Below are 22,116 nucleotides of genomic sequence, written 5' to 3'. Positions count from 1 at the left end.
AATTTGCAATTAAATATATGTGTATAGGGGTCTATAATCTTGCAAAACAGGTAACCCAACAATGTTTAACCTGTCAAAGAATAAATAAACAACAATTAAGAGAAAGACCAATGGGCGGAAGGGAACTGGCACAACGACCCTTTTCACATATACAAATAGATTTTACAGAATTACCAAAAGTGGGGAGGTATAAATATCTATTGGTACTGGTAGACCACTTAACCCATTACATGGAAGCTTATCCTACGGCCCGAGCTACTTCGAACACTGTGGTAAAAGTATTATTAGAGCAAATTATCCCCCGGTATGGAGTAATTGAGTGTTTAGACTCGGACCAGGGACCCCATTTCACCTCTAAAATTGCAAAAGATGTCCTGACAGCTTTGGGGACTCAATGGAAATATCACACCCCATGGCATCCACAGAGCTTGGGGAGGGTGGAAAGAATGAATGGAGAAATAAAAAAAAAAAACAACTCACAAAGTTAATGCTGGAAACAAAAATGTCAGGGGTTAAGTGCCTACCTCTTGCCTTATTGAACATTCGAACTCAACCCCGAACTGATGTGGGGATCTCCCCATTTGAAATGCTATTTGGAATGCCTTATGATATGGAAGCCCCCACAGATCACCCCTGCCTAAAAGATTCTCATATTAAATTCTACATCACTCAAATTATGAGCAGAAGGCAGGAATTGAGGAAGAAAGGAGTGTTGACACAGAGACCACCTCTGGATATCACAATCCATAAGATAAAACCAGGGGATCAAGTACTTATTAAGTTTTGGAAGGAAGATTCCTTAACTCCATGTGGGGAAGGTCCCTTTCTTGTTTTGCTTACCACAGAAACGGCAGTCAGGACGGCCGAAAAGGGGTGGACTCACGCCAGCCGAGTGAAAGGCCCGGTTGCCACAAATAACCAGTGGAGAGTGACTAGCCAGCCTGGGAACTTGAAAGTGACTCTTAAGAAAAACTAATGAACTCTGTGGACATCATCCAAATCAACCATAAGGGGAAGCAAAGGGATACAATTACAAACTAGCTAAAGACTATATAGTGATTTGTAATAGGAAAGTTGTGGAGATTGTTATCCTTTTGTGTGCTTTATATGTAAAATTTGCCAAGAACGGTGGTGGGTCCATTGCCAGAGGGGAAGACCACCAATTGGGGTTTGTACTGAGTGCTATAAAACTCAGCGAAAACTAACTGAAACTGTGCTAAGGATAGGAGAATTGGAAAATCGGTGGGTCAGTTTTGGATCTGAGTGGTGGGAAATATTCTTGTTTTCATACTAACGAGCCCACTCCATTTGCTGCTCAGATAATAAAAGGGTGTTGTCAAAAGGAACTGAAGGGGATTCCTTGCAACCCACCTCTGGTCAAAGATAAGAACTGGGAACAGAACAAGGCTAGGCAGGAGCGGAAAAGGGGACGCTCAGGCGAGTCCCGCTGCTGCCGAGAAGATGGTTTACCTCGCGGCTCGAAGCACCTGAGTCGGCGAGCGAGGCAGAGAGGAAAAGGCCAAGCCCCCTCTAAGTGGAACAATGCTGAAATGCTCCAACCACTGCCAGCCGAGTACTAGGCTCCCTCAAAGGACCAGTCTAAGTGCCTCCGAAACACCAAGGGAGCAGCAAGCCAAAAAAAGGGGAAAACAGGATATTACAAAACAAAAACAAGGCTAGGACTCCACCCTTATTGGCAAATTATTAGTTTTCTATTGCTCTGTCCTAGTGGTGTTTCTAGTCAGGACAATGCTGAACACTTTACTTCTAGCCTACGAAGCAGCAAAGCGATTTGATGAACAAAATGGTAAAAGAGAAAATGGGGGATTGTGATAAACTGTGGTAACTTGTTTGTTCATCAAAAGAATTGGAATATTAAAGGAGGAAATATAAAAATTAAAGTATAAGGGACTAGCCTGCTTGTTAGGAGAGAGGGGAGGACAATAAAAAAGCAACTGCTACAAACTGCAAGGCTATAGATATATTGCAAAACCACAAGACCACAAGTATGATTAATCACCATATAGGGAGCTTTTCGTAGCTTTTTTGCAGACACAGGCTAAGGATGTGGGGGGATGGCCGGAGCTGATTATGAAATCAGCGACCACCAGGCAAAGGCCACCGGACTAGACAACGTAGGAGTGCTCCGGGTACGCCCATCACTGTCCGGAACCGATTGTGAAACCAACGATCACCTGCCTCGACACAACGCAGAAACGACGCAGAGAGATGCTCAAGCTACGCCCACCGCTATCGCAAGAGACGCGAATGAAGAAACCTCCAAGAAACTATAAAAAGAAACTGTATAAGGGAGTGGGGTGTGGGGCACTGCAGTGTGGGACACTGCAGGAGGGGCGGTTAGGAGACCCCTACCCACCCAGCGCTGTTTTGCTTGCTACTGCTTGCTGTAATTAATAAAATTCTAATTGACTTTAAAAAGGCTGAATCAAATTATTCGCCTCAATTTATTACACCTGCACTCACACAACACCTGGGGCTGCAAACAATGAGGATTCATTGGGCACAATTGCAGGAAAAGCAGGTTTAGGACAGGCTCTCAGCAGAACTGTTCTCAGCTGAGCCAAAAAGGCCCCTTTGGCAGCTGCAGGGCCATTGGAAATGCAGAGCCTCAGCCCACAGGGGAGAAAAGGGCTCTGAGTTCCTCTGCCCTGACACTAAACTCTGTTCCCAGGCTGCTTCACACACAGGATCCTTCTGGAGGACTGCACAAAGGTGAGAGTGGGCTCTGGCTTCTCCATGTTGCGTGTCCTGAAGCTGCCTGGGAGAAGAAATTTGGGGTCAGTTCTGCTGGCACAATCCCTCCAGGCGCAGGGCACAGCACCGGGAAGGGCTTTGTGTGCCGAGGCTTTGCTGCAGCCCAGGAAAGCTCCTGGCTCAGGCTCACCTTTGCTGCTCAGCCAGAGCCCCAAGTGCCCCAGCAGCAGCAGCAGCAGCAGCAGGGAATGGCAGCATTGCCAGGGGCTGGCAGACGAGGGGGAGATTTCCCCTGGAGAGAGGCTCATCTTGCAGCTTTTGCATTCAGGCAGCTGCAGATGCCTCAGCTTTGGCTGCAGAGCAGCTGGAAATGCAAGCCCAGGATCTCTGTTCATGGCCAGCCCCAGCAGGTGACAGCAAGGACAGGGCCCTGGCAGCTGCAGGACATTTGCAGGGAGCGCCTTCAGCAAGCGCTGGAGGCTGGGACTGGGTGCAGAAAACGCCCTGGGGGTCTCTGCAGCGAGGCAAAAGGAACAAAGTTTCAGTTGTGGCCTGGCTAGGGAGCAGCAAAAGCGGTTCCTTTCCATTGCCGGCTGTTCCAGGAGCCCCAGAGCAGAGCCCAGGGGGCCAAGGAATGGAGAGCGGGGACTGTGCAGGAGCCGGGAGCAGCGAGAGAGCCCGGGCTGCAGGCCTGGGAGGGGGCACAGCCCGGGGGTCCCGCAGAGCCTCTCTGCTCCAGAGCCGCAGCTGCGACAGCGGGGCAGCTGCCGGGATCTGTGTGCCGGGACGAGCCGCTGGTGGGGGTTCCGAGGGGCTGGGCTGGAGCAGCTTTTTGTCCCGGTGCGGGGCCATTGCCGCGGGGCTGGGCTCCCTGGCAAGGTGCAGCAGCACAGGGTGGCGGTGGTTGGTTTGTGGATTTGTTGTTGGGATGTTTTGCCGGCGGCCCCGGGCGGGCTGTGGGAGCCGGGAGCGGCCGGCCGGGCCCGGAGCCGGCCCTGGGGCCGGGAGCCCCCGGGCAGAGCTCTGTGCTCGGGGCCGAGGCCCGGGCGGCCCGGGGAGCGCTCGGCGGCCCGTGGGCCCCCGGCGCAGGCGGGTCCGTGTGGCCGGGCCGGCGCCGTGTCCGCAGCGGGCTCCGAGGGGAGCGGCCCGGCCCGGCCGTGGCCGTGCGGGGCCTGGCGGGGCTCGGGGGGCCGGGCCGGGCCGGGCAAAGGCTGAGGGAGAGCGGGGCAAGCGTTGGCACAGAGGCGCCGGGCTCGCCGTGCCCCCCTGGCCACGCAGCCGGGCTCGGGGGCCGCCTCGCTCAGAGGCAGCCCCGGCCGCGGGGGTCCCCGGGGGTCCCCGGGCAGGGGGCGGCGGGGGCTGCCGGAGCTCTGTGCCCGGGGCTGGGCGCGGCTGCCGAGGCAGCGGAGGATGCAGGGTCCCCCCGTGCTGGGGCTGCCTCTGCCCGGCCCAGGGGCTGCGCTGTCAGCCCAGAGCCACGTGGGGATCGCCCGGTACCGGCAGGGCTGGCAGGGAAACCGGCATTGGGGGGAGCAGAAACGGGCAATACGAGATCTGCGGCTGCTCCAGGAGCCTGGACGTGTTGGGAGCATGGACAGGGGGGACCCATGGATACCCCAGGACCCTGAAACAGGGACCCCAGACAGTGCTGAGTCCTGGGACACCTGTGATGCCCAGCTGGTGAGCCCAGAGAAGGGGAACCTGCGGGAGTGCCAGGAGCCCCAGCAGCCCAGAGAGGGGGAGCACCAATGCAAACTTGATCAGCAGCAACCCAGACAGGGGGGGCCTCCAGGAGCCCAAAGTGGGGAGGCCAGAGAGGGGAAACTTGGGGTTGGGTGTTTTTGCTGAATCTTGGTCATTTGTGTATATTTCGGGGGACTGAATCTTTGTCTTTGAAGGTTTTTATGGGCAGCAGGTGGCCGGTGACTTTTAGAGATGGACTTGGGCAGTAGCAACCCCCTAACCCAATGTGCCCATACATCGTTTTCACCAAACCAGAATTTTTTATTCCCAAAGCTTGACTGGATGGAGAAGGAGGCTGTGAGGAAGAGGAAGATGCCCCAGGACACCCAGGCAGGTGAGGAGGAAGTCAGTGCCCCTTTCCCCCTCTCTCCTGCTCCATCTCCCAGCCCAGCACGGCCCCCAGCTGCTGGACAACCCCGCTGCCAACGCCGTCCTGCTGGGGACGCACTGGGGGGATCTCCTTCCCCCTGGCACGGAGGTAAATCCCATCCTCTCCTTGTCCTTCCGCCCCCAGACAGGGAGCTGAGGATGGAGACCAGGGAGGACAAATCCCCACAGCAGAACCTCGTGGAAGAGGCCATTTTGAGCAGCTCCACAGCGCAGGAATCCAACGGGGAGGAAAATCCCCAGAGATCCCACAGAAGGAGGGGCTGCAAACCCAGCCCAGGGTGCTCTGAGGAGGAAGAAAGACCCACCCTGTGCCAGGAAGGTGGACAGAGCTTCAGCCAGATCTCGGAGCTGGTGGTCCATAAGCAGGTTCATGATGGGGAGAAGCCCTACAAGTGCTTGGAGTGTGGGAAGAGCTTTAGGCAGAGCTCCCACCTGATCAGCCACGAGATGATCCACACTGGGGAATGGGCCTACGAGTGTGGGGAGTGTGGGAAGGGTTTCAGCTACAGATCCAACCTCGTCATCCACCAACGCATCCACACTGGGGAGAGGCCCTACGAGTGTCACGAGTGTCAGAAGAGGTTTCAGACCAGCTCCCATCTCCTCCTGCACCAGCGGATTCACACCGAGGAGAGGCCCTTCCTCTGCCCTGACTGCGGGAAGGGCTTCAAGCACAACTCCACCCTTGTCAAGCACCGGCGCATCCACACCGGGGAGAGGCCCTACGAGTGCCCCACGTGTGGGAAGAGGTTTCAGAGCAGCTCCAGTCTTCTCCTGCATGAGCGGATTCACACTGAGGAGAGGCCCTTCCTCTGCCCTGACTGCAGGAAGGGCTTCAAGCACAACTCCCACCTCATCAGGCACCGCCGCATCCACACCGGGGAGAGGCCCTACGAGTGCCCCCAGTGTGGGAAGAGCTTCACCCAGAGCTCTGCCTTGACCAGACACCAATGGAGGCACCGGTAAGGGAAGCTCTGCGAGTGCCCGAACTGCAGGAGGAGCTTCATGCACTGCTCCAGCTTCAACTCCCATGGGAGAGCCCACATTTTGGAAGAGCCCTGCTGATTCATGTTCCCTGTGATCCATGCTGGGAAGACACCTGTACCTTCTCCTGGCTCTGCCAATGACCTGATGTGGGATTGAAGAACATGAGGGTCTGGCCATGGCCCTGTCATTACATTCACTCCCACCTCAGGTCATTGTCAGGGGCAGGAAAAAGGTTCTCTCTCTCTCCCTGAGGAGAAGGGCGTCCTTTCTAGGTAGGAGGAAATATGTAGCCAAGAAGAGCCAGTCAGTGGTGATGTAGTTTTCCCTGTAAATAGTTTTCTTATCCCTTCTTTTATCAATATTGTTACTGTTCCTGTTTGTTCCTTGTCTCATTGCTGTTCCCAGTAAATTGTTCTTATCCCAGCCCGGGATCTTTGCCTTTTGTGCTTTCCATGGGAGGCGGGAGGGCAGCGAGCGGCAGCACGGTTTTAGCGGGAGCAGGAAATTGGGGAATCCCATTCCTGAACCCCGGCCCGTGGAAACCGAGCATCCCAGCTGGTGCCAGCCCTGGTGGCCACGGCAGCAGCCTTGGGAGCGGGTCCCTGGCTGGGGCTGTGGGAACCTCTTCACTCTGGTGCCCAGGGACAGGAGTGGAGGGAGCGGCTGCAGCTGAGTCGGGGCAGGCTGGGGTTGGATGTCAGGAAAAGGTTTTTGCCCAGAGGCTGCTGGGGCACTGCCCAGGCTGCCCAGGGAAGGGTCACAGCTCCAGGGCTCTCTGAGCTCCAGCAGCGTTTGGACAGCGCTGCCAGGCCCAGGCTGGCATTGTTGGGGTGTCCTGTGCAGGGCCAGCAGTTGGACTCGAGGATCCTGATGGGTCCCTCCCAGCTCAGCCCATTCTGTGGCTCTGGGATCCCATGACCCTGGGGATGGGACTGCCAATGGTTGCCATGGCAACGGGCTCTGGCTCCAGGCCTGAGCTGGTGTCCATGGCAACCACCCCTGGCCTGGGGTCTCCATGGAGCTGCCCAGGGACTGACCATAGCAACAGGGGCTGGTGATGGTTGCCATGGAAACTGACCATAGCAACAGGGGCTGGTGATGGTTGCCATGGAAACTGACCATAGCAACAGGGGCTGGTGATGGTTGCCATGGAAACTGACCATAACAATGGGTCCTGATGGTGTTTGACTACTAAGGATCTGATTTTTTGACAGGCACTCAGAGGGGTTCCGTGGGGAATTTCTAAGTGTCTCCAAGCTGCCAAAGAGCCAGGATGTCACAGGCACTCACAGGGGTTCCTGTCTTGGGCAGAGTGGGAGCTTTAGGCAAAGTTTATTAGAGAAGCTCCTGTCGGGTCAAGAGGTACAGAAAGGACCCCCAATAGCCCCTATAGATCCCCAAATACCTCCAAGGACTTCCAGGCTTTCTAAACTCCTTTTTTGAGGGGAGCCTTGAAGTAGCAGGTTCCAGTCCCTGCCCCTGACTTTTCAAGAGCTCGTATGTAAACAATTATAAAGGTGGAATTAAACCTTTATAGAATTTGTCCCACAGGATTAAGCATGGCAAACCAGTGTTGGGGGTGGGGTTTTTCCTTTCTGTTCGTTCCTTATCATTGGCTGATGATTATCAGCTGATCCCTTATTTTGGGAGGAGGACGATCAGAGCCACTGCTCTTAGGAAATGCGGGCGCCCTGGACCTTGGTCCTGCAGGGAAGCCCGCGGCTGGCCGGTCGACAGGAGCCCAGATAGCAAAGAGGGTAAATCCACCAAAAGACGGGACGACACCCAGAGCACTGTTGTTCTCGAGGGTTTATTGCAGGTTAGATGAAGGCAGGGAAAGCCGGGGAAGATGCAGGGAGACCACCTCTCGAGAGGGAAGCTGAATCTAAGAGCCCCCTCCTGAGGAGGGGTCAGGGATTATAACTGGGGGAGGAGAGGCGGGGTCAGGGTACATAGGGACCAGTGGGATAGGGGCCCATGGGAGGAGTAAGGATGGGATAATCCAATGAGAGAAAGGGGAAGGAGTGGTTTTGGGGAGAGAACCAACCACAGAACATAGAACTGAGAACTTTCCAGAACTGGGGATGGCATAACTGGTTGATAGGCATTTAACCGGGGAGGGTGCAACTAGTGATGAACATGGGAAAAGGCGGGAACCCTAGTACAATGCCTTTCTTTAGACTACTGCGGTTTCCCAGGGCATTCCTGGTAGATCCCCCCCAGGACCGCCTCCCACAGGGAAAGGGAGTTTCCACTGCTGCTGACGGAGCCCAGCCCAGAGCTGCTTCTTCTGTCATGGGGTGAGCTTCTGCTCGTGAGAACAGCCCCTAAACTGGGACCTTATTAACACCTGCCCCACTAAAAGAGAGACCTATCCCCGTCTGCTCAGGTGCCCGGGATCCTGAGCTCGGCTCTCCCTGCCCTGCTGGGAGCCCCTCACCCCCTGCCTGCTGAGACATCCTGCCGGCCCAGCTTGCTGCTTTCCCAGAGTCCTGCTGGGGCCCCGGAGCCGGCTGCCCCCAGGGTTTGTGAAGCGGAGCCTTCTTCCAGCCCTTCCCGCCTTGGGACAAAGCCGCCATGGCCGCGTGCTCCCCGAGCCCGCGCCGGAGCGCCCCCTGCAGCCGCGCGGGGATCACCGCACCTGCCCTGCCCCCCGGGAGCCACCAGCGCCCCTGCCGGCCGTGCCCGGAGCTGCACCGCAGGGAAAGTGCCGCGGCCGAAAGGCTGCACTGGGCTCCTGTTCTGTTTGCTGCCAGCGCCGGAGGTGCTGCTGTTTGTTTGCTTTATTGTACACACTAGTGAAGAACTGTTATTGCTATTCCCACATCTTTGCCTGAGAGCCCCTTGATTTCACGATTCTAATAATTTGGAGGGAGGGGTTTACATTCTCCATTCCACAGGAGGCTTTTTTCGGCCTTCTCTAGCAGACACCTGTCTTGTAAACCAAGACCAGTTTTGGCACTCAATTTGCAGCCCAAAGGCATCAAGAGAAAAGTGTGAAATGAGAATAACAATTCTTGAGTAACATAATTTTTTTTTTTTTTTTTTGGTGTACTGGATATAGAAACCTTGTTAGGTGTCACCATGTGGTCTGGCTTACCCTGCTTTGGGTGGCACATGGTTGTGGCTACATTTTTCCCATCCTATAACTATGGCTACTGTGGCTGCTATCCAATTTGTTTCATGGGTTAATGTGGTGAGGAACTTATGGATTTTTAATTTCCTCTGGACGGTGGGCACATGGATTCAAGGCTCCCACACACTAACTTTATGTGTTTGGAATTATTTTAATAATGGCACCCACTGTGAGGAAATGACACCGGGGGAAATTTTCTCCCAACCCCTCAGCCAGCTCTTTGGGTCTACAGTGGTTGGTGTTGCTGATGTGCCTGTTAAGCCTATTCTATTTAGCATTCAGAGGTAAGGGAAGATTGACTTGGATAACTATCGTAGCAGGGCGTCCCCGGAGTGGTGATAATTAGCATTGACTCCATGATTCCAGAGGGCTGATCAATCGCTTTATTATATTATACTATACTATACTACTAAGAAACACTCATCGCTCTTGCAGACAGTCCAATACAGACAGACCAGATTGGTTAATTGAAATCCAAACACCGTCACCATTGGCCAGTTAAGAAATCACCCTTTGGTAAACAAATCTCCATAACACATTCTAAATGTGCACAACAACAGGTGCAGCAAGTGGAAATAAGAATTGTTTCTCATTCTTTTCTCTGAGCTTTCTCAACTTCTCACAGCTTCCCAGGAAAATCCTGGGAGAGCTCTCTCTCTCTGTTCAGAGGATATGTGATTACCAGAGGTCAGTTGTGGCAATGCAGGTCCAAGGTGTCACCACGGTGACACTGGGGAACCTCATGGAACCAAGGGGCCATTGTGACACTGTGCTGCCTCATGGAATCAAGGAGACCATTGTGGAACTCGAGGGCCCCAAGGAACCAAGGGTCCGTGGTGACCTTGTGGAGCTGCAGTGTCACAGAGGAGCCGTTGTGACACAGCGAGGGCGCATGGAGCCGAGGGGCCATTGTGACACATCAGGGCTTTGTGAAACCACAAAGCCATTGTGACATTGCAAGGCCTCATGGAAGCACGGGGCCATTGTGACACTGCAGAAGCAAGGGGGACATTGTGACACTCCAGGGCCTCATGGAACCAAGGAGACCATTGTGACACTGTGGGGTCCCACGAAAGCAAGGGAACATGGAACAGGTCTGGCTGGCTGGGGCTCCTGGGGATCACCTGATAGGTCTGGATGACCTTGGCATGTCAAGGGCTGCTTCCCATCTGCCCCTGAAGCACTGGGGCTCTGGGCTTTCCTTCCTATGGGAGAGAACTCTCCTTCTCCTCCAAGGGCCTATGGCCAAAAGTGGGATTCCTTCTCCAAGTTTCCTTATATACAAGGATTGTTCCCAGGTGAAATCTGCCAGGAGAGACAGGTCTGGCTGCCTTGGCCACCCAGGGGCTATTGCTCATCTGCCCTTCAAACACTGGGACCATGTGCTTTTCTTTCTTACAGGAAAACCATCCATCTCCACCAGGCACCCATGGCCAAAATTTGGCATCTGCCTCCAGAATTCCCTATATCCAAGGACAGCTCCCAGACAGAAGATGCCAGGACTGACAAGTCTGGCTGGCCTTGGCTTCCTCAGGGCTGGCACTCATTTGTCCCTGAAACACTGGGGCTCTGTGCTTTCCTTCCTAATGAAAAGAACTCATCTTCCTGTCCAGGCACCCACAGCCAAAACTGAGATTCCACTTCCAAAATTCCCTATGCCCAAGATTAGCCCCTAGACAAAAGGTGTCAGGAAGGACAGGTCTGGCTGGCTTTGCCTAAGTGTGGCCACCTCTCATCTTCTTCCAGAACACTTGGATTTTGTCCTTTTCTTTCCTATAGGAAAAAACCATCCATCCTGACCAGGCACCCATGGCCAAAACTGGGATTCCACCTCTAAAACTCCATACAGCCAAGGATTGCTCCCCATTAAAAGCAGCCAGGACAGACAGCTCGGGCTGCCCTTGGCCTCTTGGGGGCTGCCTCTCACCTGCCACTGGGGCTTGATGCTTTCCTTCCTATGGAGCCGTCCTTCTTCTCAAGGGGATCATTGTGGTCAAAACTGAGATTCCTCCTCCCAAATTCCTTATATCCAAGGATCCCTCCATGACAAAAGCTGCCAGGACAAACTGGTCTGGCTGGCTCAGCCTCCCAAGAACCCCATCTCTCATCTTTTACTTTTGAAACACTTGGGTTCAGTGCTTTCCTTGCTATGGAAAAGAACCATCCTTCTTATCCACACAGAAATAGCCGAAATTGGGGTTCCACCTCCAAAATTCCCTACATCCAAGGGTTGCTTTCAGACAAAAGCTACCAGGACAGAGAGGTCTGGCTGGCCTTGGCCTTTGGTGGCCACCCTTCATCTGCCCCTCAAACACCAGTGTTCTGTGCTTTCCTTCCTTGGAAAAGAACCATCCTTCTCCTCTGGGTGCCCTAGTCTGAAATTGGGATTCCACCTCTAAAATTCCCTATATCCAAGGGTTGCTCCCAGCCAAAATCTGCCAGTACCGTCAAATCTGGCTGGCATTGGCCTCTGGTGGCTGCCCCTGCCACACTGGGGCTCGGTTCTTTCCTTCCCATGGAGATCCCTGTGACACTGTGGGCACCTCATGGAACCAAGGGGATCATTGTGGCACCACTGGAGCCCATGGAACCAAGGGGCCATGGTGACACAGCGGGGCTTCATGGACCCAGAGACCATTCTGACTCTGTGGGGCCTGATGGAACCATGGAGACCATGAGGACCCTTCAGGGCCTCGTGTCACCAAGGGGGCATTGTGACACCTCAGGGCCTCCTGGGAGCAAGGCACCATTGGGACACTGTGGGGCCCCATGGAACCGAGGGAACATGGAACAGGTCTGGCTGGCTTGGCCTCCCAGGGGCCACCTGACAGGTCTGGCTGATCTTGGAATGCCAAGGGCTGCCTCTCATCAGCTCCTGCAGCACTGGGGCTCCGTGCTTTCCTTGCTATGGAAAAGAAATATCTGTCTTTTCGGATACCCATTGCCAAAATTGGTATCCTCCCTAAAACATTCCCTATTTTTAAGGGTATCTCTCAGAACAAAACCTGCCAGCTCTGGCCAGCCTTGTCCTCTGGTGGTCACCTCTCATCTGCCCCTGAAACACTGGGGCTCTGTTCATTCCTTGCTATGGCAAAGACCTGGCTTTCAAGTCCAGGGACCATGGCCAAAATTAAAATTTGACCTATCAAATTCCATATATCCACTGATTGTTCCCAGACAAAAGTAGTCGGGACAGACAGATCAGTCTGGCCCTGTCCTCTGGTGATTTTCAATGCGCTGAATGTTTTCATTTGAAAACACCTTGGAGAGTGCCCAGAGATCTCCCAAGGTGGGGTTCTGAGGCCTCAGGCACATGACCACTACATATGGACAAAGGAGCTCTGTGCTCTGTGCTGTTGTGGTGGTTTTGCATCATGGAAGTGATGTCCTGAGAGAAGCTGCTAGCAGTTTCCTCCGTGTCTGACAAAAAACCAACCAGTAATTAGCTTTGAGAACTGACAATCTGTTAAAGCACTAAGGAAACTGCACACGCCTCTGTGAAGACACAAGTTAAAGAGGAAGAAGCCTGGCTGGGTCTCTTTCCCTTCTGGCCAGCACAGAGGTGCCAAGGCCGGGCCAGCCCCCGTCTGGGCCGGGGCGGGCCGGGCGGCTCCTGCCGTGGGGCCGGGCCCCTTCCCAGGGAGCCCGCCAGGCCCCATCGGCTGCCGGGCAGGGGAGGGGAGGCCGCGGGGCCGAGGCCGGGCCGGGCCGTGGCTGCGCTTGCTGACATCTGGCCGCTGCCGAGCCCTGCCCCGCCGCCAGCCCGGGCCCAGCCAGGATCCGCCGGGCCCCGGGAGCAGCCCCGGGCCGGGCCGGCTCGGCCAAGCTTCTGCCGCCCTTGGGCTTGGCCCGCAACCAGCGGGCAGGGCCAGGAGAAGCCATCGGCCCCGGCCGTGCTGCTGCTCTGCTCTGGCCTGGCTGCTGAGATCCTGGCCCTGCCCCCAGCGCCGCCCAGCCTGACACAGCCCCAGCGCAGCCGCTGCACAAACCTCCATGGCAAAACAGCTCCGGCCGCAAGGACCCAGCCCGGCCGGGCTCACGCAACCATCTGCAGGCCCCGCCTCAGATATTGACTCTTCCCGTGCTTCCATCCTCCCTCCAGTGAGAGAAAAGGACAAAGTGCAGGCACACACAGGAGCAACGTGAAGACACCGAGGTCAGTGAAGAGGAAGTTGAGTCCCAGATGGGAGGGATGAGGAGATGCCTTGATCTTGGGGCTGAAATCCTCTGCTAAAGCTATGGAGAAGGATGGAATTGATACATCAGACTCTCTTTTTCCCTATAACGCATTGAAAAGAATGGGGAGATGCCTTGTTCAGCAAAGGCCTCCATGCTAAAGTAAGCAAATGTTGCAGTACCTGTGATCCCATGAGAAGTTTGAACAGAGAAAGAGACAAGAGTGATGAGACCCTGTGCCCTCAGGGAGAGAAGACCTCTGTTCCCAGAGATGAAGATGATTTCAGAAATAGCTCCTTTGCTGTTAAACAGGTAATCTGGAAACTAATACCCCATAAGTTGACATGGCCCATAAACACGGCTGTGGGAAAAGCTGTGAAAAATGGGATGGACTTGACAATTGCAGATTTTTCGGGGCAGCTGCTATTCATGGAAATGAAAAGCCATGAGATAACTGTTTTCTTGTGGAGAAATCTCCATAACATTAATGAGAGGAATACTCTCCCTAAATGAATTGAAGAAAGACTATTCTAGAGGTGCAAAACTGACTGAAAATCTTAAGTTTTGTCTCTTTACATTGTCAATAAGAAAGAATAGTTTGTAGGGAGAAGTGTTCTGAAAGTTTTGTTCTGATTATTATTACTCTTTCTTTTAGTTACTCTTAATAAACTTTTCTTTATACTGTTTTAAAGTTTTGAGCCCACTTTACCTTTCTTTTAATCCTATCTCATAGCAGGAAATGAGTTAAGTATATTCTTTTGTGTGCACTGGTAATTAGCCAGCACTGAACACACCACACTAATTGATGCATTGGCCAAGAATTCTCAAATTGGTGAACCAAAACCACTGCAGAAACTTCCTGATGAACTGCCCCGGACAAGAGGGAAATCAAGGCAGAACCATGGTTTGTCAGGATTTGCTTGATCCTCATGAGCCCCGTGGTGCATTTGGAGCTGAGCCCTGGAACCTCAGGGCCTGAGAGGAGATTGCACAAACCTTTCCAGGAGTCAAAGGCAGAAGAAAAGCCCAAAGTGTCTCAAAGCAGTAATGGGTGCCATTGAGGTCCATCCCCAACACAGGCTCATCATGGACTCCTTGGAGGAGAGAACTGGAGGCCAGGATGGCACAAAAACCTCTCAGAGACTCAAAATGGCACAAAAACCTCTCAGTGTGGAAAGGAAAACCCAAAGTACCTTACAAAAGTTGAGTATCTCAAAGTATTAATGAGCCCCACTGAGTGTCAGTACAAAGCTCCCAAGGGACTCGTTAAAGCAGATAATTGGGGCCATGATTGCACAAACCTCTCACAGAGTCTGTAGCAAAAGGGAAACACCAAGTACCTTAAAAGAACTGAGTACCTTGAAGCATTAATGAGCCCCACTGAGTGTTGTTCCTGACCAAGCCTCTCCAGGGACTAATTACAGCAGATAATTGGAGGCCATGATTGCAGAAAGCTCTCAGAGACTGCAAGGCAAAAGCCAAAGCCAAAGTCCTTTGAAAAACCTGCAGTCCCTGGGAGCATTGTGGAGCCCCCAGGGCCATTGCTGAGCAAGGCTCCCCAGGGACTCCTTCCAGCAGATCCTTGAGGCCACTGGGATGTGGGCTAGGGGGGGATGCTGAGGGCAGGACAAGGGGCTGACAGTGCCCAGCCTGGCTGGGGCTGTGCCAGGAGGCCCCAGGGCCTCAGGACAAGGTGTCTCCTGACAGCCCTTGGTGGCACAGACCCTGCTGTGCCCCAGGCCACCAAGACATGGCTTCTCTTTGTCCCCACCTGTCATCAGTGCCTCCAGTTCTCTGCTCTGCCTGGGGCCTGGGGACACTTTCTCAGTCGTGTCCCTCAGTGGGACCCATTAAATGTCCAAGAAACTTTGGAGTTGGATTCTGACTTGGAGTTCTGGAGAGGTTTCTTCAGCTCCCTCTCAGGGCCTGATGTTCAGGGCCTGAGCACAAAGCCCCAGAGGCTCATTCAAGTCCTTGTGCTGTGTCTGTGCTGCTGAGCTGGGCCGGGCTCCTGGCACAGAGGGTGATGCTGGTAAGCAAGCAGAGCTTCAAAAGCACATTTCTCTGGATGAGCAGCTCTTCTCCCAGCCCAGCAGGGCTGGGGCACTGCCTGCAGCCAGCGTGGGCACAGCCCAGAGGCACAGAGAGCTTCAATCAGTCAGGGCTGGGAAGGTGCTGAGAAGTGCCTGGGGCAGAATCACTGCCAGCCCTTGGCACAGGAACCTCTGGCTGCAGGACAATGCAGCTGCAGCTCCTGCAGTGATCTCCTCAAGCTGGAACATCCCAATGCCCACAGACCTGTGAGTACAACTCTGAGTATTTCTGGTGCAGGGCAGGTGAAATGCTCATGAAGCTCTGACATGCTGAGGGGTTCTGATCAGTCATAGAATATTTCCAAGACCAGGATTATGATAAATATGAGGACATTTCCAAAGACTTTGTACTCAGTTTCCTAATATTTGAAAATGTCTGGGATAGGGGGATGGATATTAAACGTTGATTATGAATTATTGATTATGAATTTTGTCAAGTGCCTGAGACATCTGAGCTGTTACTTTTAGTGATCAGTAGGTTCACAGGAGATCCCTAATGTGCTTTCAGCCACTCTGCCCATGGACAGCAGCAGCATCACCTTTGCTGGAGCCATCAGGCTCAGTCTGAGCTCTCCTTTCTCCAAGCTGCAAACAGAACCTGCCCCCAGCCTGTGCCCTGCAAACAGGCAGGGTTCTGTCAGGCCAAGGAGAGGGCACAGAAATTTGGGGTCTGTGAGTGCTGGCACAGAGAGATCAGGCACAGGTAAACACCTGCAGGGGGAAAATCTCCAGGAAGCAGAGAGAAGATCAGGGAAGGAGAGAAAACAAAAGCCAGAAATGCTGTGGCAGGGAGAGTTCAGAGATGTGCAGAGGATCCCCTCCAGTGCAGCCCCTCCCTCTGCACAAGCCCCCTCCCTCCTGTGCCCCCAGCCAAGCCTCTGCCCTCAGGGCCGGGGCTCCAAGGCATGCAGCCCCTCCTGTGCAGGCAGAGCTGCAGCAGAGCCGTGGGGCAGCTCTGCAGCCCCGGGCCCAGTTCCCTCTGCAGAGCACAGGGCTGGGAGCAGCTGCCCGGCACTGGGGGCTCTGGCAGGGGGCACAGCTGGCTCAGGGTGACACAGCTGTCCCCAGTGCCCGGCTCTGGGCAATGCTGGCACTGCAGCCAGGGAAGGAGCTGCATCCCCCTTCATCCAATGCCATCAGAAGGACACTTGGAAGTCTCCCTGAGATTCCAGTCCAAGCTGGGAGCTCCAATCCAGGGTGCAAACCTGTCCTAGAGCATCTCTGAGTTAGAAGATTGATGGGGAAAGGCAGAGGTGTTGTGACACTGAAAATGCTGCTGGGTTGGTGAAATGAGCAACATGAGTCCTTGGCTACAAATGTGAAGCTGGGCTGTGATGGCTCCACCTGCGCTCAGCAGTGCCTGGGTGTTTTTTAGGGAAAATGTGGGAAGATGATCATCCTCCCCTGGAGAAAGGTTAAACCCAGAGAAATTGTGAACAGGTCAGAATGACAGACCATCCCCCTGCACTATCCTCTCATCACTTTGCTTCACAGAACTTTCTGTATTCTACCTGAGGGCAGCAGAAATGCTGCGGGTTTCTGATATCTAAGAATACAAGGACAGATATAGGGGGCCTTATGAAAAAAACGCCAGAACTCATGAACACCAAATGCTATCTTTGTGTGGTCCAGGGAAAGGTGTATGGGAAATGGCTTTGATTTTGGTTACAGGTACCTCCTCTGACTCTTCCCTGTCCTTTTTTCCATGAACAGGTGCCCATGTGCAGCCACAGCCAATGTCCAACAGCAGTTCCATCAGCCACTTCCTCCTGCTGGCACTGGCAGAGACGCGGCAGCTGCAGCTCCTGCACTTCTGCCTCTTGCTGGGCATCTCCCTGGCTGCCCTCCTGGGCAACGGCCTCATCATCAGCGCCGTAGCCTGCGGCCACCACCTGCACACGCCCATGTTCTTCTTCCTGCTCAACCTGGCCCTCAGCGACCTGGGCTCCATCTGCACTACTGTCCCCAAAGCCATGCACAATTCCCTCTGGGACACCCGCACCATCTCCTACACAGGATGTGCTGCTCAGCTCTTTTTCTTTCTCTTCTTCATATCAGCAGAGTATTTTCTCCTGACCATCATGTGCTACGACCGCTACGTGTCCATCTGCAAACCCCTGCACTACGGGACCCTCCTGGGCAGCAGAGCTTGTGCCCACATGGCAGCAGCTGCCTGGGCCAGTGCCTTTCTCTATTCACTGCTGCACACAGCCAATACATTTTCCCTGCCCCTGTGCCATGGCAATGCCCTGGGCCAGTTCTTCTGTGAAATCCCCCAGATCCTCAAACTCTCCTGCTCCAAATCCTACCTCAGGGAACTTGGGCTTCTTGCTGTTAGTGCCTGTTTGGTATTTGGTTGTTTTGTGTTCATGGTTTTCTCCTATGTGCAGATCTTCAGGGCTGTGCTGAGGATCCCCTCTGAGCAGGGACGGCACAAAGCCTTTTCCACCTGCCTCCCTCACCTGGCCGTGGTCTCTCTGTTTGCCAGCACTGTCATATTTGCTCACCTGAAGCCCCCCTCGATGTCCTCCCCATCCCTGGATCTGGCCCTGTCAGTTCTGTACTCGGTGGTGCCTCCAGCCCTGAACCCCCTCATCTACAGCCTGAGGAACCAGGAGCTCAAGGCTGCAGTGTGGAGACTGATGACTGGATGCTTTCAGGAACATTAAACTGCTGGCCAATTTCTGCCAATCACTTTGAATAAAACTCATCTTTGATACTTAAAGGAACTGCCGGATCTCCCAGCAGAGTTTTCAGCAGAGCTGCCCTTTTGTTGGCTTCTCTGGAGCTGCAGCAGCAATGTCTGTGTGCAGAGCTGGGGGCAGATCAGTGCTGGCACAGCAGCTGTGCCCAGCAGCAGCAGCAGCACTTGGTGTTGGCAGTGCTGCTCCCGTGGCCCTGCCCCGCTGCCCTGGTGGCCCTGGTGTTGCTGCAGGGCCTGAGTGCTCTCGGGGCCGGGCACAGTCCTGGGGGTGGCAGTGCCGGGGCTGCAGCAGGGACAGGCCATGGGCACTGCTGGGGCAGCGCTGACGCCTCAGGCCAGGGCCTGGGGGCTCCAGGCTCCTTGCCCAGGCTCTCTCAAGAACACGGCCAGGCCAATGCTCAGCACAGAAAACCCCCGTCAGCAGCCCCAGGCTGGCCGTGGGCAGGCTGGGGGCAAACAGCACGGCTGGTGCTCTGCCAGGGCCCTGGGGGAGACGGGAAGGAGCAGCAGAGCAGGGGCTGATCCATCCCCAGTGCGCTGCACAGCCCAGGGCAGCGTCCCAGAGCGTCCTCATGGAGCTGCCAACAACATCCCCCCTCTGCAGCCCTGGCCTCTCCCCCAGCTCACACAGGTGCCGCATCCTTGCAGGCACAGACACGGCAGCGCTGGCTCAGGAGCCCCTGTTTGCATTGCACACAGCAGGCGGGAGCACCCCCGTGCTGGTGCTGTGGGGACATGAACCTGAGGCAGCACAAATGCCATCAGCCCCTGGGGCCAGGAAGGGCTGGGGGACGCCAGGGAAACCACTCAGCTTTGTCCTGGCCTCTGCACTCAGCCAGAAAGTTTGTTCCCATCAGCTGGGACTTTCCTGTCCCACTGCAGACGCTGTTGCTCAGAGCCAGGGCTGCCTGCCAGCCACCCCCAAACTGCCCTGAGCATTTCCTTGGCTTCACCTTTGTGTCACCTTGTCTCCCCTGAGCCTCCTCTTCTCTAGGATAAACAACCCCAGCTCCCTCAGCCGCTCCTCACAGGACTTGCACTCCAGACCCCTCACCAGCCTTGTTGCCCTTCTCTGGGCACGCTCCAGCCCCTCCATGTCCTTCCTATACAGGGAGGCCCAGAACTGGACACAGCACTCGAGGTGCTGCCCAACCAGTGCCCAGCACAGGGGAAGAATCCCTGCCCTGCTCCTGCTGGCCACACCATTCCTGATCCAGGCCAGGAGCCATTGGCCTTCTTGGCCACCTGGGCACACGGCTGGCTCATGTCCAGCCTGCTGTCCATCAGTCCCTGCAGGTCCCTTTCTGCCTGGCTGCTCTCCAGCCCCTCTGTCCCCAGCCTGGAGCGCTGCAGGGGTTGCTGTGGCCAAAGTGCAGGACCCGGCACTTGGACTTGTTAAACCTCACCTTGTTGGATTTGGGCCCTGGATCCAGCCTGTCCAGGGCCCTTTAATCCTCTAGCAGATCAAGATTTGCATCCATCTTGGTGTCATCTGCAAATTTGGCGATGATGGACTTTGGTGATGGTGGATCTCCTCATTCAGATCATATGTTAAGATATTAAACAGGGCTGGGCCAAACACAGATCCATGGCAGACACCATTGGAGACTGGACACCACCTGGATGCAGCACCATCCCCACCACTCTCTGGGCCCAGCCTCCAGCCAGCTCTTTACCCTGTGGAGGGTGAACATGTCCAAGCTGTGGGCTGTAGGTTTCCAGGGAATTCTGTGACTCATGGTTTCAAAGGCTTTGCTGAAGTCCAAGCACACAACGTCCACAGCCTTTCCCACATCTACAGCTGGGTCACCTGGTTATAAAAGGAGATCAGGTTGCTCAGGCAGGACCTGCCCCTCTCAAATCCACGCTGGCTGGCTCTGACCCCTCGGCCATCCTGTGGCTGCCCTGTGATGGCTCTCAAGGTGATCTGTTCCAGAACCTTGCCGGGCACCGAGGTCAGGCTGACAGGCCTGGAGTTCCCCAGATCCTCCTTCTAGCCCTTCTTGGGGATGGGCTCACACTGGCACCTCCAGTGCTCTGGCACCTCCCTGCTGAGCCAGGACTGATGGGAAATGATGGAGAGCAGCTTGGGGAGCTCATCCACCAGCTCCCTCATCCCCCTAGCATGGATCCCATCCTATCCCACACACCTGTGAGCATCTGAGTAGCTCAGCAGGTTACCAGCTGCTTACTTCTGGATTACAGGGGCTGTTCTGCTCCCTCTGCCCATCTGCCAGCTCAGGAGAACTCTTGTCCTGAGGACAACCTCTACATATATTGAAATTTGAGACAAACAAAATGTTAAGTAGCTCAGCCTTTTCCTTATGTTTAGTTGCTATATTCTTCGCTGCATCCAATAAAGAGTAGAAGTTCTCCTTCCCCCTCCTTTTGCTATAAATTTTTTTATAAAAACATTTTTAATTCTTTTTACAGAAGCAGCCAGGCTAAGTTCTAATTGAGCTTTTACCTCTCAACTTATATTTCTGAATGACCTAACAACATCCCTAAACACTTGCTAAGTTGCCGGTCCTTTTTTCCCATGAGTTCCCACAAAAGCTCTATGGGCAGCCAGGGCAGTCATTTTCCTCACCAGCTCAACTTTTGCCACTCTGGGACAGGCTGCTCCTTCCCCCTTAAGATTACTTTCTTGAAATGTGTCCATTCTCCCTGGACCCCTTTGTTTTTAAGGGCTGTTCCCTTTAAAAAATCAGTACCTGTCTCGGTACTCCCCAAATCAGCATCCTAAATAGGCCAAAGTCTGCCCTTCCTAATTCCAGTGTGGAAGTTTTGTTGCTGCCCCTCCTTCTTTCACAGAACATTGAAAACTTGATCATTTCATGGTCACTGTGCCCCAGGCAGCCTCCGACCCCCACATCTGCCACCAGCCCTTCTCTGTTTGTGAGCAGCAGGAGACAGAGCTTTCCTTGGGAGTGGGAGTTACCAAAAATTTGGAAAAATAAAAACTCCTTCACACCAGTGCAGCATTAAGAAGCAGCATTCTTTATTCAGCCCGATGCTCCTCCCAAAGCTGAGCATGCTGAGTGCAGGAAAGTTTCTGTTCATATTCTGTATTTTGCACACATATTCATTGATTGTGCTGGACTAAACACAGATGATAACCATTTTCCCAAAATAATTAACATATTTCCCCTCCCCTTTACCCATGCTCTCTTCTGTCCTGGGGGTCTCTCTGGTGGTCCCTGGTGGTCGTGGACCCCAATATTCCCGTGGGCCTGGCTGAGCTGGCAGGACACTGAGGCTGGTGAACTTCCAGCTCCCCTTCTCACACAACGGGAATTGTGTGGTTTCCATAGGCCTGGGGTTTTGGAGAACAAGCTCCAGGTGTCAGCTCACCTGGTGGAGACAATTTATCATCTGGTGAATTGAGGTCACAGAGCTGGCTGTGACATCCCAGAGGGGCTGTGTGACATCCCAGGGGGGCTCTGTGAGGTCACTGGGTTGGTCACCCCGCCCCAGCTCCCCCTCACAGTTTCTCCCAACAAGTCCAATGCTGTTCATGCCCAGCGGGGTCCCTGTCCCCCGCTATCCCCCCGGCCCACCTGGAGCCACAGCCTCCACCAAAGGATGTTCCACAGGATCCACCCCAGAGCCTGACACAGGGAAAAGGGGCCAGGGCTGTGTGACCAGGACATCAAGGACGTGGATTATCCAGGTCCCTGTGGCCTGGGTTGGGTTCCCCAGGGCGGGAAAGATGTCTGGCAGCTGGAGCAGGCTTAGGGAAGGGCCTCCAAGGTGGGGCTGGAGCCCTTGGGCTGTGAGCAGAGGCTGAGGGAGCTGGGCTTGTCCAGCCCGGAGCAGGGAAGGCTGAGGGGCTCCTCATCCCAGCCTGGCAGTGCCAGCCAGGAGGGGATGGAGAACACAGAGCCAGGCTCTTCACCGGGGGCCTGATGGGAGACAAAAGCCAGTGGGTGGAAGGGGAAAGAGGGGAGATCAGCCAGGCCAGGAGGAGATGAAATGAGTCAGGCTGGTTTCAGCATTTCCTCAAACACCTGCCTGACCTCCCTTCTCCATCCACCACTGACAGCTTTGCAAATCAGGAACTGTTTGAGCTCTTTTACCCCCGCTCCAGGACGAGCATCCTGATACAAGAACTTAATTCTGTTTATATCTACCACAGAACCACTTTTCCATACTAAAATCCATTCTAGTAT

At 54.4% G+C, this 22,116-nt stretch overlaps 1 protein-coding gene and 2 pseudogenes across 1 annotated transcript; 2 read left to right on the top strand and 1 right to left on the bottom strand.

Annotated features, from left to right (window-relative positions):
• LOC128820667 (uncharacterized) overlaps positions 1-22,116 on the bottom strand; it is a 2,212,279-nt pseudogene that overhangs the window by 621,925 nt on the left and 1,568,238 nt on the right.
• The window catches only part of LOC128820669 (uncharacterized), a 1,091,286-nt pseudogene that overhangs the window by 501,332 nt on the left and 567,838 nt on the right, over positions 1-22,116 (top strand).
• LOC128820728 (olfactory receptor 14I1-like) lies at positions 16,977-17,930 on the top strand. The gene has a single exon (XM_054001549.1). It carries the CDS (start codon positions 16,977-16,979, stop codon positions 17,907-17,909), a length of 933 nt encoding a protein of 310 aa, XP_053857524.1. The 3' UTR covers positions 17,910-17,930.

The sequence above is a fragment of the Vidua macroura genome, chromosome 30, assembly GCF_024509145.1.
Source record: "Vidua macroura isolate BioBank_ID:100142 chromosome 30, ASM2450914v1, whole genome shotgun sequence".
Taxonomy (NCBI): Eukaryota; Metazoa; Chordata; class Aves; order Passeriformes; family Viduidae; genus Vidua; species Vidua macroura.
The sequence above is the reverse complement of the archived record's forward strand: the minus strand, read 5'-3'. Positions and strand labels throughout refer to the sequence as shown.

Excerpts from the sequence above, each read along its gene's own strand:
- LOC128820728 (XM_054001549.1), top strand. The coding sequence starts at position 16,977 with ATGTCCAACAGCAGTTCCATCAGCCACTTCCTCCTGCTGGCACTGGCA.